This window comes from Benincasa hispida, chromosome 3 (assembly GCF_009727055.1).
Source record: "Benincasa hispida cultivar B227 chromosome 3, ASM972705v1, whole genome shotgun sequence".
Lineage (NCBI taxonomy): Eukaryota > Viridiplantae > Streptophyta > Magnoliopsida > Cucurbitales > Cucurbitaceae > Benincasa > Benincasa hispida.
The window spans coordinates 15,275-30,753 of NC_052351.1; the positions used below are offsets into that span (position 1 = coordinate 15,275).

The following is a 15,479-nucleotide window of genomic DNA, read 5'->3' on the forward strand; positions in this document are numbered from 1 at the left end:
TTTTGGCTGAATAAATCCAACTCAAAAACTCAATTGTTTATATATCTTTTTGGGTAACTTCAAGCTACTGAGTTATTTGTGTCTTACCAAACCTACATGATAATAAAATAAATCCTCAAAATTAGAAAATATTGAGTTGTTTGAAACTAAAATGGGATAAAAAGAAAACTGGTAAGAACTTTTTCCCAACAAAAAAGATGCATTCATATCCTTCTCTGTATGTCCGGTGGGTAGTTGAATCGGCCTTCAATGATAGATTTCAAATCGCTCTCTCTCTCTCTCTTCCTTCCCATCTTCTTCTTATTACATCACCATTTTCAACGATATCTACAACGTCAAAGTGCTTACTATTTTATAATAAAGTAATCCTTATAACCATTACAAAACAAATGTAAATTGGTCAATCCTCACTTTTCTTCTCTTTCTCTTCCTATTTCAGCCTTCCGGGTCTCTATAAATTGCATCTATTCATCTGGGTTTTGGCACAATTCTTTGAGACAAACACCAATAACTCTAACCAATTTCAACAAAATCCGACACTGTCTTAGCTAAGCTCTTTTCTTCCCCTTTTTCCTTCTCTGCTTGCTTCTTCCTTCACTCAAATCATATTCATGGCTGAGATTTCAGGATCAATCAACGGTCACCACACTGTTTCTTTGAACATCAAAGATGAATCCACAGCTGTGACCAGCAGAGAAGTAGCAGCTGATTGGCTCTCTGTACCTTTCATTCAAAAGGTCTTCCCCTGTTTCTATCTCTGAAAAAAAAAATTCTTGAAATCAAGTGTTACAATGATCCATTACAGATTATGCCAAAAGAACCCATTTACAGGGTTTGATTATGTGATTGAATGACTAATTGATTTTTTTTTTTTTTTTTTTTTTTGGGTGTGGAAATAGTTGATTGCAGAGATTGTGGGGACATATTTCTTGATATTTGCTGGTGGGGCATCAGTGGTTGTGAATTTGAGCAAAGACAAAGTCATCACTTTCCCAGGGATTTCAATTGTTTGGGGTTTGGTTGTAATGGTGATGGTTTATTCTGTTGGTCATATCTCTGGTGCTCATTTCAACCCTGCTGTTACCATAGCCTTTGCCACTACCAAGAGATTTCCATGGAAACAGGTAAGCCAAACCAACTACTCATGCTAATATCCATTTTTTTTCTTGCTTCAAGATGGTCCGATCTTCTTTGGTTTGATAAAATTCTTGAACCCCAAGATTCAATTAACCTCTAAAACAAGAAAGGCCAAAGCTTTTTCCATTTTTGGTGAGAATTCCAAGTTTGGTTAGGTTGTTAGACTCTTGTGCTTGTTACAGAGCCCCCCCTTTTTTCTCCAAACCTGATTTTTTTCATTAATTAACGATTCTAATCACATAAGACAAATGGGGTTGTACTGATTTGACTCTGATTCCAAAACAATTCAAATTTTATTGCAGGTGCCAGCTTATGTGATAGCTCAAGTTCTTGGATCAACATTGGCAGCTGGAACACTTAGGCTAATATTTAATGGACACCAAGACCATTTTTCAGGGACTCTTCCAAGTGATTCATATTTGCAAACCTTTGTGATTGAATTCATCATCACATTTTACCTAATGTTTGTAGTGTCTGGTGTTGCCACTGATAATAGAGCTGTTAGTTCAACAACTTTTATGCTTCAACTCTAAATTGCACTTGAATTTGGTTTATTCTATTAATCAATTTATGTTTATTGATCCTTATTTAGATTGGTGAACTTGCTGGACTTGCTGTTGGTGCTACTGTTCTTCTCAACGTGATGTTTGCAGGGTATTAAATTTTAATATCATTTTCAAACTAGAAAACAAAATTTTGGCGATATTATCAAGAGATATTGTTTATAATAAAAGTTGTTGAACTTGAACAAAGAAAATTCAAAACTCAAACCAATCTTTTTAGCTTGCAAGAGCATGAATCTAAGATGAAAATTAATAAAATATCCTGTTTCTTCAGGCCAATTACAGGAGCATCCATGAATCCAGCCAGAAGCTTGGGACCTGCCATAGTATCAAGGCAGTTCAAAGGGTTATGGATATACATTGTAGCTCCAATTTTTGGGGCAATTTCAGGTGCTTTGGTTTACAATACCATCAGGTTCACAGACAAGCCTCTAAGAGAGATCACTAAAAGTGCTTCTTTCCTCAAAGGACAAAGTCGCAGTGGTTCATCTTGAAGAGCTTTTGTTTTTTCTCACTTTCATAAAGTTGAAATTTTTCGAAGTGGGGTTATAGCAAATTAAGGGCATTTTTCTTTTCTTTCTTGTATTGCTTAAAGTTTAAGCAGATGACTCAAATCGCTGTAGTTTTGGTTTTAGTTTATCCAAAAATATGGAGATGAAGTAGATTGATGTCAGGAATCACGAGTAAAACTAAGAATAAGGCACAATATGGATAAGGAATTAAGGATAAGTCCAAACTTCTTGATGACTGCCTGCCAGTTCACATGAATCCTGTTCGTCAATGCATAACTTTACTTCTGTTTACATAAAAGATAAATAACTAATCAAATCAGGAATCGAGGAAGACAAGTAAATGGATCCAAGTCAAACATTCAACTTCCTTTTCGTAATCACCTGGCGTTCCATTTTGCTCTTGTTATGGAAAGTTTTGAATTGCTTGCCAAATTCTGATAACGTAAAATGTTTTTATATATAGTTTTCAAAACTTACCTTATATTTTGAAAACATTTGTAGTAAGTAGGTAACGAAACAGAGATATCTATAATTGGAAGTGATGTTGATAAGCTTAATTTTTTTTAAAAAAAATGGTTTTTAGTTTGTGGGTATTGAAACTTGAGTTAGTTTTTTCACTATTTCTTAATTTTGTTTATCATGGTTTTCATCATTCTTAAGTAAATATTTGAATTCTTAGTAAAATTCTAAAAATAACAATTAATTTCTTTTAGTCTTCAAAATTTGGCTTGGATTTTAAGGTCACTCCTACAAAATAGATAACAAAATAAAGAAACAAATAGATAGAAGTGGAGTTTTCAAGCTTGAATTTAAAAAACCAAATACGAAATAATTTTCAAACGAGGTCTAATATTGTAAAAACTTGCTTATGTATTTTAAAAATTGACTAAAAATTCAAATGTTACTCTAAAAAAAGATGAAGAACATTATTAAGAAATTGTGAAAAAATAAACATAATTTTCAAAAATGTAAAACCAAAATCGAAATGATGCAATTATAGCTCTCCAAATTGTTTGAATTGAGGTGGTTTTTATTTTTTAAATACACTTTTAGTCTCTAAATTAGTTTTTTATTTAGTCCCTAAATTTAAATATCAAATAATTTAGTCTCTATCTTTTGAAAAATAGTTCAATAACTACTATTCATGTGTTTAACAGAAAATTGATATTAGGGTAGTTAACTTGGTGACTATTTTTTTTAACAACAAAAGTGGGTTTGAGGGATTAGACTTTCAAGTTCTAAGAAGGAAGATCGAGTCGAGCTTCCTCACAATGTACTCTAATTCTAAGTTCACACTCCCATTAGAATTTGGTTGGATCAAACTTTCTATTTTGATCTCGGTCGAAACAACTAGGAGTCCAGATTATCTGTGAGCATTAACTAGTTTACCTACCTTTACCTTAAATATTGGTGAGCTTGCTTCCAGTGCTACTGTGCCTCTCAATGTGATGATCCTAGGGCATTACATTTTAATATCTTCTAACAATTTCAGAAGTAGAACTTAACTAAAAGAAAACTATTTGGCAGTACTAATAGGTGATGGTCTTAAAGATAAGAAGTTGAACAACGAATATTCAAACCAACATTATACATGACTTTTATATCTCTTAACTAATCCTCTCATCCTGCAAACCAGTTAAGATGAACAAGCTCTATATTCCACCTACGTAATCAGGTAGCCTATTTTTTAGGCCAATAACAAGAGCATCCATGGATCCAGCCAGAAGTTTGGGGCCTGCTATAGTTTATAAACAGTTCAAAGGGTTATGCATATACATAATACAACCTATTTTAGGAGCAACTTCAGGTCTATCGCTACCTCTACGAGAGATCACTAAAAGTGTCTCATTCTCATTCTTCAAAACTCGTTAAGACACCCCTTGAACTTATTATCTGATGAAGACAAATAAAATATTCCAAACTAAAAAATTTTCGACTTTTTGTAACTTCTAAATGAAAGATTTGTTTTAAAATGACTTTTCAAGTGTTCAAAAAATACTTTTTATGCACTTAAAAGATATATTTCTTTAAGCACTTAATAAGACATTGCAAGCAGGTGGGTGTCATGATCTCTCCTTGGACTTCCTTCTTTGGCAATAGTGCCTAGATTTTCATCCCTCCATGATTCTTACGAGGGGGAGTGTTTTTACGATCACATCAGTGAAGCCCTGATAAAATCGCACGCACAATGAAAAGACCAGTCAAGAGAAATTCATTCTAATTCAGGTTACCACAAGACTTTGCTCTTCAGATTTTTCATGCTGAGTTGAAATAGTTTCTAAAACTGTACAGACATAAATATGATCTGCTCTTTTCTCACCATCCCCGCGTGCTTCAAACCAAGAACAGACAAGCCAACGCAAAAATAATTAATTAATTAATTAAAGAATTTGGTCATACTAAATATTTATCATATGGTCTTAGAGCAACCAACAATGTTGGTGGTGTTGGTTTTATACACCAGCAACAAAATTCTTATTGATTGAACATTTCGATCAGACGTCTGAAGAGACCTTGTTTCGATCTAATCTTGTGCCAAGATGACGTTGCTCGTGGAGCTTGCATTAGCCATATCCATTCCTTCTCCTCATTCTAGGAAGGATTATTGGTCTGCAACAGACGAGTATAAAAAGCAACTGCATCATAAATGATGTCATACTAATCCACACATAGATAGTCTTCCTCCAGTACCATATAATCCTTTTAAAAAGGGGAAGTTCGGATTCAAGAATTACAGATGCATTGTATATTTCAGGTATACCAGCCCCAGGATCGAACTCTGCTCGCTGTTCAATTGTAACACGCAGACAGGCTGTTGGTATGTTTCCTTCGGTGAAACCTTTAAGCTTAATATTCAGAGTCTGAGACTCAGATATATAGCCAGTAACAAGAGGTGCTAGCTTCAGGATGGTCAGTAAAAGGCGGATGGGCTCACTTTTAAACTGTAACATGCATGGATGGCTTGAGCTTGCAAGAATGTTACCACTGACAGAAAGAAAATCTACTCTTACCTGCAACATAACCATCAAATATCTCACAAGGATTCACATGATACACATTACCCAAACATACTTAAGCGAGAGTATCTACATCCATTGATGGTAAAGATGACTAAAAATAGAATTTTCAGACAAATTAAAATCAAACACTAACAAAATTTAACAATATATAGACGTACATGTGCAGCTATTAGATCCTAAGCAAGATTCTGTAAGCCCTCACCAACCCAGTCTAATCATTCGTTAATAGTTAGTAACTTTTTTAATTAGTTTTTCTTTATTGTTCTGTTGTTTCTTATGCTCAGGCAACTGGACCACTACCATATTAGCTTTATTTTATTGCAGGGAGTCCTCTGCTTTGAACTTATTTTTAATGAGGCCTTCTCTTCTTCACTTCCATTCATAAATTAATTCATGAAACAATGAAGCAGAAAAGAACCAATAGACACGATTAACAATATAGATGTATAAACAAAGTTCTTGGAAGCTCCTATTTCGTTAAATATTAGGCTACTATTCCTATACCATCCTCTATCCATCCAAATTAATCGTTGAGGCTTAGACAAAATGATTGATTCTCATCTCAGAAGCATGCTTTCTTAATAGTTTCTTCAACTGAAAACTGAAAACTCCTCGTCCACGACACTCGAGTGTTACATTGCAGATAAAAAGGGAATTGGGTTCTCATTTCCAATCTTATTCGTCCGAGTAATGTTATGCTTATATTTAAGTTCCGTTCCTGGTTCTGAGAAAATAATATCATTCAACTTCCATGAAGATCAATGCCTGAACATACCAACAATCAGAAAGTTAAGTTATACTTGTCATAACTAAAAATGCATACTCCTTTAACAAAAGACATACCTGAAAGACCCCAAGATTTCGGTTATATTCAGACTCTGGCAATGTTAGTGAGACAATGACCTGCAATTGATGATGAGGAGGAATAACCCGATACTGGGTCTTCCCAGTTACGACATTATCTTTACAATTATGTCCATAAAGATCATTCGAGTCAGGCAAGATTGGCATCAAAGCCTCAGGGCTGTGTTTGGTGTAGTCAAAATTTAATACTTCCTTCATCTTCATAGGCTCCTGAACTAAGAACCTCATAAAAAACGCACTAAATATAAGGGCCGAAATCAAAAGACCACACAAAATGATACAAACATAAGCCGACCATAACAAACCCCACACACAACGGAGTCCAACCTTCCAAAGAGACTTGCGCTCCTTAAACCGTTCAGATACCAAACGACCAACCACTGCAGTAACAAGGTCCCAAACCCCAAACAACTTTCCTCTCACATACGCTCTCCCGAGCTTAATTGTTTGAAAAGGATGGAAAACAAACGTGTAAGAAAGATATAAGAACCACAAGGGAAAGCAGATACTGTAGACGAAGAAGCTAAGTTGAACCCCAATTGCCTTGATGAGCAATCCTGCAATCAACACAAGTATGCTTGAAGAGGAATCGCTGGATTCCACCTCCGAAATGCCCAATTGGACGTCCGAGTTAATCTCCGCGGTAGTCACCGTCGACACCTCAGTATTCTCTTCATTTACGCTACTCGAACCTGCCGACGAGTTAACTTGAACGGATAAAGATTCGGATCCCTCGAGTTTCTTTCCATCGTCGTTAAAATCCCAGTGAATTTCTGGGTTTTTCCTTTCGGGGTTCGTCTTCACCGAATCGTCGATTGTAGTCGTTAGAGAACTGATAGAGGAATCTGAAGAGGGAATCTCGGCTGCAATTCTGCGGCGAACAGAGGAGCGACGGCGTAATGAATTGACAGGGAAGGGGGCATTTTCAGAGGAGATTTCAGGCAGCGGTGAAGAATCAGAGGAAGGGGAAGTGGAAAGTTGAGGTTGATCGATGACGGAGCAATTCTCCGACGGGAAATCGTGGAGCGTGTCGAGGAAGTCATCATCGTCTTCATTATCTTTGGTGTCGTGGGATTCCATCTCCGAGATGGTGTATCGAACTGCGCAATCTAAAACCAAGACATGGCCTTTCTTACCATCTTCAAACTCATCCTTCCTGATCTATAGTTTATAATTTATTAAAATACCAATTTCATACATGTAATTTGAGATTTGTTCAATTTACTCACATCATTCAATGGGTTAAATAATAATGCTAATGCTAATCACAATGATAATATTTATTATCATCAATGTCATCAAGGTTTGAAACATCAATGGTGATGACAAATGAAATATCGAAATCTCAATTTTATGAAAATGTTGATATGGATGGAAATTTCTAGAAGTTTTATGAAAATTGTTATAATTAGTTACCGAAACTTTGATTGTGGCTGAATTAGACTATAATTTATCATTTTTAATCCTCATTTTTATAAAATAAGACAACATTTAGATGCATATTGTAAAATATTTATGTAGATGTCGATGCGAGAGTATAAATTTAAAAAAGAAATTAAAAATAATTACAAAATAATATCATATATTGAAAATTAATTACAAAATTAAAGAATATGAAATATGTGCATATAAAATAATGGTAAATTGATTTTATAAAATGAATTAGACACAAAAATGAAAAATCATAGCACTAAACTAACTTAACATAATAGGGATAGAAAAAAACCATAGCATTAAACATAAGAAGGATGTAAAAAGCATAACATTAAATATAACACAACATAATGAAAAAAGAATGAAGAAAAAAAACTCTAAAAATAGATAGTGCTTGAGAGAAAATGAGAGAAATTGTCCCACCCCTTCCCAGATTACCCTCTTAACCTATAAGAGAATGTGATGGCAGCAGTTACTAACCCTTTTGCGACACTTACTGACTAATTAACTTGGGAAAACATAACAACATTCCAGAGCTAGCGGAATATAACACAAATAAAGCAACCTCATAACATATTTACAGAAGTAAGGTTCAGTGGATTTCACCCTCAAAACTAGTCTCTAATATGCAATACATGTGTACAATTAATTACAAGGTAAACACCTAGACTTATCAAATACCTAGACTTATCTTTTGTTGGAGTTGATGCCCTAAAGTCTCGTGTTCTATAGTTTGTAAACAGTTTGTACGAATGCTTGTGATGTATAATATATAATATTTACTTCAAATTCTTGATTTTTCTCATCTGAATGTTTTATTTGCTGTACCACAAACCAATAAACCTAAAATCTCTAGTTGTCTTTATGTAACTTAAGCATGTATGTGGTGACATACAAGTGAATCATGTCTTAAGTGATAACCAAAATGGTCTGTAGTATATGGATATAGGAGGGAAACCTTATCCTAGTAACGCTACGAATGCGGCCCGCTTTGTGGAATAGTTACAAGTGTTGTGACTTGCCACAGATGGTCTGATCCTGATCATTCATATAGGGGACATGTGAGCAGGGGTGTTCTATACAAAGAATTTGTATAAGACCTGACCACGAAGTGTTAACGTCTCGTTATATAACACCGTTCATGACAGAGACTTTATTTCACTAGGATGACCATAGGTAACATGACTTCAATCTTGAATGAGTTAGGAACTCCTGCCATTGAGGATGGTCCTTTGATTTGCATGAGTGCGAGTGGCTAGGCCGCCGACTCAAACCTACCACTTTGGGGATTCGTCTGATTTGGGAGTTGGGAACTCAACTACACAAGATGGAATTCACTCCTTCCTCAAAGCAGGGACAAGTAGATAGATAGTTCCCTTAAGGGTTGATTTCAGGGCTTGAACGATGTGGCGCCACACACCTTCTCATGGCCCGAGAAGAATTCACACATAGCTGGACTACGTTATATTGTTCATTAGAGAGATCAGTGGTACTTAAGGAGTGAGATGTAACTAAAGGGGCAAAACGGTAAATTGGCCCAACTGTACTTACAAGCATCTGTGAAGAGTTATTGTACTCATTATTGGTTATATCCAATGGATACAGAAATATATCTATGGTAAGAAGAGTTCAATGTCGATCTTTAGTGGAATGCCTGGCAGTTAACGGATGGTGGATCTCGTGGCTAAAGAGTTTAGTCAGCTATTCATGTACTGTTGGAGCTTCGAGTCATAGGTTCATAAGGTCCCCTTGGTAGCTTGGATACAAGTTGAGAATCAATTTTTGGGTCAGTTTAAAATATTCAAATTGACAAAAAGAAGTTCGATACATTATATATGATATAATTGAACTGGTTAATTATATATGATATGATTGATTAAATGTATGTGATATATTATTTTGGAGGAAATTAGATATAAATATGATTTATATCAAGTAGAGGAGAAAACACTACAGTTGATATATGATACCAAACTATAGGTTAAGAATATAATATGATTATATTCATTATTTTATTAATTGGGCGGTTATGAGATAATTGGTCGAAGTTTTCTCCAAATTTGTGTGATAGTGGGAAGTTGAATTCAGTTCTAGTAACTGAAGAATAAAATTAAAATAGTTTCATTTTGGAAAAGACACGTTAATTCGTTCACGGTGTGAAAGTCTTGTATCACTTAGTTGTTGAGAGCCTACACGATAACGCCCATCTACTAAACGATTGCACACCTACATTTTTAAACGATCGCCCACGATTTCTTAAACGATTGTTTACCTTTACTAGACGATCACTTAGCGCACCAAGCGTAATTAAACGATCGTTTAGCTTTTGATAGACGATCGCTTAGCAATTACTACACGATTGTATACCCCGCTCTAAATGATCAAGCACCCGACTATACAATAGTCTTTTCTATCTCCCACTTGCTTGTTCGTTGTACATGATTTCTTTTCCTCCTCCCCTCTACCAATTCCATCAAAGTCCACCCTTTGGATTCTCACTCCGAGAATACTAAGGGCTTCGAGTGGTGGTGTCTTCCCCGGTTGCTTATTGTTCGTGCACTGCTGATTGTGTAGACGACCGTGGTGTTGCTGGGCGATTGCTTGCTGGATGAGAAAGAGTGTGAGGAGTTCGCTCACGGTGAGACCAAGTTATTGTGAAGAAAATCTTCAACTAGTACGTTTTCTCGGTCTTTTGTATTTATCTTTTATAGCATGCCAATAATTAGTGTTTTCGATGCATATTTGTATATTAGAATGTATGTGTGGAAATTCTGTCACAATGAAATCGGAAAGATCTGCTTCCGCTCATAGGTGCTCTTGTGTAAAAGTTCTTTTATCTTCAACTATATCCTTAAGTGGCAGGGCAGTAGAGCAGTTATCCTCTGGGGAGATGACCACTACCTGGGAGAAGAAAACATTTAAACGAGTAAGCTACTAACTCATTATAGTGCCCCAAGTTTTTCATAATTCAAATTCTATAATTTCGTAAAATTTGAGGACAATTTTGTTAATTTCGAAAATTTAGATTTGTTTAAAGGAAAGATTTGGATTTATGTCGCATTAATTTAACTTTAAGTTAATGTCGAGAAATTATTTTAAATTGAAAAAAAAGGGAGGGTTTAGAAATATATGTTTATTTATATATATTTATGTTTTGGGAAGGAAAGGAATTTAATAATATAAAGTGGAATAAGGAAAAGAATAAAATCTGTCTCTTATACACATCTAGATGTGTATAAGAGACAGACCATAAGATGCTTTCATAATAATGCATACCTTGCTATGCGTTTAACACTTAGAAATTTCCTTGAAGTTTAAGCTTTTGCTATGCGGCCAGCACACATCACCATCACACACACTCATGCGCTAATCATATGTCCTAGGTGCCCCTTTAGCCGCACATCAATGCACACACTGCCTCCTATGCATCCAAGCCTTTAGCACACGCCCACACAACCCAACACATAGCTCGACACATGCTGACGCTCAACCTTGTCCTTGCACACATGTCAGACTAGTGAGTAGCCTGCTTGTTCAACCCGAGCAACTACCTGCTTGTTCAAATTTTTTAGATTTAAATTTAAGCTTGATTAACTTATTATCTAGGCCTTAACTCATAAAATTTCCTTCTACGAAATTATTTAAAATTTTCTTAACTAGCTTACCTTAAAATTTGAGCTCAGAATTCCTCATGGTTTGGCCAAAATCTTTCAATTTCCACCTCTGGTTCAAATTCACCCGAGAGTCTAACCTTCTTGCAAAATCTTCAGTTTCAGCTCGGTTCCTATGGAGATTTCTTCCAGTAGCCTTAGGACATCAGCTAGACTCACTAAACTTTTAGATGGTTTTAGAATCACCTTAATAACATGAGTAAATAGCTTAAACTGAGCTTTTGAACTGAAGTTCCCCTTTTATACCAACCCATGCATGTTTTCAAGCATCCCAGGCTATCAAAACAACCACTAAGTGGGATTAACTCCCTTAAGCTCGACAGCTGGTCCATTATAACTAGTGACTGAACTACTAACCACCTTTTGATCAATGCATGGCTTCACCCTTGCTTGGCACGATCAACGCATGTCCCTTGGCTCATTCATGGCTTCAACGCAACTAGCCCTTCACTTGGTCTAGTGCCAATTTCCTATGTCATGGGCTTTACTTGAACAACGCGTTGACTTAACTAAAGCAAGGCTCAACCTCAACGCATAACTCCCTTGCCTTGCACCCAACGTCTAGCATAAGGCCTTCTTTGCTCGCAACTCATGCTTAGCCAATGCCTCAATATGCCCATCGCCTATCGCACTTTCCTTTGCACATCATTACCCAACTGACCTCACATGGCTTGTCCAGCGCATTGCCTATGCTTAGCGCATGGCAACCTCATAGTCACACTCATCTTCATGGCATGATCTCGCGCCCATCACCGCTCCAAATAACCTCTACAAATCTTGGCTACCGCACACCCAAGCTCTATACGCCAATGCCTCAACGCATGGACATTCTTGGCTTCCACATTTAGCCAATTCTCCTCATCCATTGCTCCTTTGAATTACCACCCGAGAGCCATATTTTTCAACACTTAAAACTTTTTTTCCTTTCTTCATTAATCATCTTCATGCCCTTCCCTACAAACATAACATTAATTCATGCTTAACATACTTAACATACTAATGAATATACCTATGTAGGGAAAGGTTCGGGGTTTATGGAAATACTTAAGAATTCACATCAATTCAAGTCTGAAGTAAAATGATTTGAAAATTCAATGGAAAATATTTGATACGTGGTTTTTTGAAAATAAAAATTTTGTATGGTAAAAGAGGAAAAAAAAAAACTTATATTGAACTAACATAACTAGTTCCAATTGAAAAAAAAAAAAAATCAAAATTTCGATTGAAATATCAAAATTTCAAAACTTTGAGAAATTTCAAGAAATTGGATGAAAATTGAAATTTCCCCTACTAAAATTTCAAGCATAACTAATAATAATAATTACAACAACAACAATAATAATTACTATTATCATTATAATTATAATAATAATAATAATAATNCGCCGCCGTCTGCACCTCGTGACCGTCCAGTCGATTGCTCACTCGCCCTCGCATCGGTCGTCTCTCCCAGCCGCACCGCACGTCCACCACCGTTGACCAGAGCCGACGACCGCTCGTTTGCTTTGCCGCCTGCTCTGGAGCCAGTCTTCGCGCGTCATTCTAGTCGCGAGCGTTCGTCGTCCCTCGCGCCCCCTCGCCTGCACGCCACCGTTCTTCGCGTCGAGCAAGGGTTCGAAGGCCAGCCACTTCTGTTTGACGAGCCACTGCCGCAGGTCCCAGGTCAGCCGTAGTTAGTCCGCTCGGCTGGAGTTGCGTCGCGTCGCCGGTTCTGTGCAAGCCCAGTCCGTTTTCACAGCCGTTGTTGTCTTGGTAGTCGGATTTGGACAGATTGATTGGTCGAGGGAAGATTTAAGTAGTGTTGTTGCAGTTTCTTGAGGATTTTGGAATACCTGTGTGGTTTATTAGGGTGAGTAAATGGATGTTTGAAATTTATTTGGAAAACTCAAAGGTTGATGTAAATTGGGTGTTTTGGAATTAAGCCTAAAAATTTAAAAATCGATGTTTTTGCTTTGAATTTGAAAGTTGTGTTTATGTGATTAGGGGAATGCTTCAAGTTGCTATTGATGTTTGGTTTCTTTATTTAATTGTGTGATTTCGACTAAGTAATCTTACTATTGGAATTGTCTTTGTGTCGGGTGATAAATTTATGATTTATTTTTTAGGATTTTAAGACTAGTTACAAGGATAATTTTGACTGTTCTAAGATTTAATGGATTGTTTAGAAAAGATATATGAGCATGTGTAATATGTTTGAAGCATTTTAATGTATGAGCATGATTTAGAATTTTATGAGTTATATTAAAAGGATGATTGAGCAAAACCCTTAAATATAAGTTAAGTGGCACTCCTGCTGAAATGTCTTAAAGTTAGATGAGGATTCGACATTTGCTGATTCATATAGTTATGCGATTTATTATGAGAATGTGTAGACAATACTATATATTATGAAATCTCGAATACTTGATTGTTTACATAGTTTAGTGCATGAAAGTGATGATTCATTAACACTAGATTAATTACGTATGTTGAGGTTAATTAACATGACCTTGATGAGGAGATTTTAGAGGACTCATGATTTTGTGAATGTTATATGTAATATGAAGTTAGATGCAATATCTTTTTCTTTCCAGACTATGAGACTGCATGAAAGTGATGCATGTCCAAGGGCGTTAGTACATGAAAGAGATGTACTAGGACTGTTGTGTATGAAAGTGATACATACCTAGAGGGTACTGGTGGTGTACGTAAAAGGTGCACGCTCAATGGGTTATGTGTATACGAAAGAGGTGTATATATAACTAGGTGTACGAAAAAGGTACACACTTAGTGAGTTAGGTGTATACTTAACCAGGTATACGAAAGAGGTACACATTCAGTGGGTTATGTGTATACGAAAGAGGTGTATGCAGAACCATGTGTACGTAAGAGGTACACATTCAGTGGGTTATGTGTATACGAAAGAGGTGTATACATAACCATGTGTACGAAAGAGGTACACATTAAGTGGGTTATGTGTATACGAAAGAGGTGTATGCATAACCATGCGTACGTAAGAGATTATGTTTCCTTCGGGATTTACCAGAGATTGTGTTTCCTTCGGGATTCACTGGAGGTTGTGGGTCCTACCGGACTTATTAGAGGTAGTGGGTATGCTTAACTACAGTAGAATAGAAACAAGTTTTTCATGTATGTATATGTCCCAGGAGGACTAGAGCAGTTTATATGTTCCACCAGAAATATAGATGTCTAGCCTGACCCCAGTAGTGGGGTTACTTACTGAGTATTTTACACTTATCATTTCTCATGTTTATGTTTCAGGTAAAAGTAGGGATGCGTTGGTGAATGATATGCAAAATCCGTCATTGAGCCACTGGGACCAGTTTTATGCTTCCGTTCATGATATTTAGATTTCTTTCATGTTTTTCCACTTTCAGTGTTCATGTTTGAAACTTACTGATTAGTATTCATTTCCAAACTTTTACAGTTTTCTAGACTCATTAAATTTTTAATTATGATTTATGGATACCCTGCTATTTGACTTTTATTTAGTTTTAATGAAAATATTTTATTTAACTTTATTTATTTGGCATTTATTTCGTATAAAAATGTATCATTTTAAATTCTATGCATGCATGTGTATAGTAACGGCTTAGTTCGAGTCCTAGGGAGTCGGGTCGTTACACTCAGTGAGTGACTAATAAATCATGAGCAACATGTTTTAAAACTGAAAACTGCCAAGCAAACTTATAATTAAACTCTTATCATAATATAGTTTAAAACATAGTTTAATCATAATCTTAAATTGAGAGATAACCATTTTGCTCAATCCATCAACATTAGTAATCCTTAGTTGAAAGAGAACTCTTTTGCTCAATCCCTCAATGTCAATTCTACCTACATGCACGTGGTTATAACTAAGTATTGTCTTACCTTAGGTACTACTGGCCAGATACCTCCACATTGTCCTTCAGCATAAAGTTCTAACATTCATCATAAAACTTATACTTTGAAGCAAATCATACTTTGAAAGCATAGCATTATAAATCATATGTTTTAACATATTTTCTAATAAGCATTGCTTCTAACGCATGCTCCTTAAAATATAAGTATTGAAACACTTAAATCATGTTCATAACTAACATGCGTTAATAACGTCATAAAACATGGTTTGCTTAGAAATCATTTTAAACATTCATATAGATTAGCACAAGTCTAAACTTTTAAGTAAAGCATGTGCTACATAAACATTTAAAAAAAAAAAAAAAAACATCAACTTTGTCACTCACAGCCTTTGGGCGTTCCTCCTAGGGTTGATAAGCCTTTTCTATTGGTGTT

General features: G+C 35.8%; 2 protein-coding genes and 1 long non-coding RNA gene across 3 annotated transcripts; 2 read left to right on the forward strand and 1 right to left on the reverse strand.

Moving 5' to 3' along the window:
* Window positions 1-375: 375 nt before the first annotated feature.
* On the forward strand, window positions 376-2,468 carry LOC120073900 (aquaporin NIP1-1). Its single transcript, XM_039026811.1, has 5 exons — window positions 376-737; window positions 900-1,124; window positions 1,440-1,637; window positions 1,730-1,791; window positions 1,975-2,468. Exons 1-5 carry the CDS (start codon window positions 612-614, stop codon window positions 2,192-2,194), a joined length of 831 nt encoding a protein of 276 aa, XP_038882739.1. The 5' UTR covers window positions 376-611; the 3' UTR covers window positions 2,195-2,468.
* Window positions 2,469-4,560: 2,092 nt separating this feature from the next.
* LOC120074195 (seipin-2-like) lies at window positions 4,561-7,265 on the reverse strand. The gene is made up of 2 exons (XM_039027245.1): window positions 6,076-7,265; window positions 4,561-5,223 (listed from the first exon to the last, which is right to left on the reverse strand). Exons 1-2 carry the CDS (start codon window positions 7,174-7,176, stop codon window positions 4,777-4,779), a joined length of 1,548 nt encoding a protein of 515 aa, XP_038883173.1. The 5' UTR covers window positions 7,177-7,265; the 3' UTR covers window positions 4,561-4,776.
* A 5,325-nt stretch (window positions 7,266-12,590) lies between these two features.
* On the forward strand, window positions 12,591-14,717 carry LOC120074453. The gene is made up of 2 exons (XR_005480996.1): window positions 12,591-13,050; window positions 14,463-14,717. It is a non-coding gene; the product is annotated as an uncharacterized LOC120074453 (long non-coding RNA).
* The last annotated feature ends 762 nt before the right edge of the window (window positions 14,718-15,479 follow it).

What these genes read in the sequence shown, in the direction of transcription:
- LOC120074195 (XM_039027245.1), bottom strand. Translation starts at nt 7,176, where the DNA reads ATGGAATCCCACGACACCAAAGATAATGAAGACGATGATGACTTCCTC. An exon ending in GAAATCTTGGGGTCTTTCAG is followed by an intron (nt 5,224 to 6,075) that starts GTATGTCTTTTG and finishes GTTATGTTGCAG; the next exon opens with GTAAGAGTAGATTTTCTTTC.
- LOC120073900 (XM_039026811.1), top strand. Translation starts at nt 612, where the DNA reads ATGGCTGAGATTTCAGGATCAATCAACGGTCACCACACTGTTTCTTTG. An exon ending in CTGTACCTTTCATTCAAAAG is followed by an intron (nt 738 to 899) that starts GTCTTCCCCTGT and finishes GTGTGGAAATAG; the next exon opens with TTGATTGCAGAGATTGTGGG. An exon ending in AGAGATTTCCATGGAAACAG is followed by an intron (nt 1,125 to 1,439) that starts GTAAGCCAAACC and finishes ATTTTATTGCAG; the next exon opens with GTGCCAGCTTATGTGATAGC.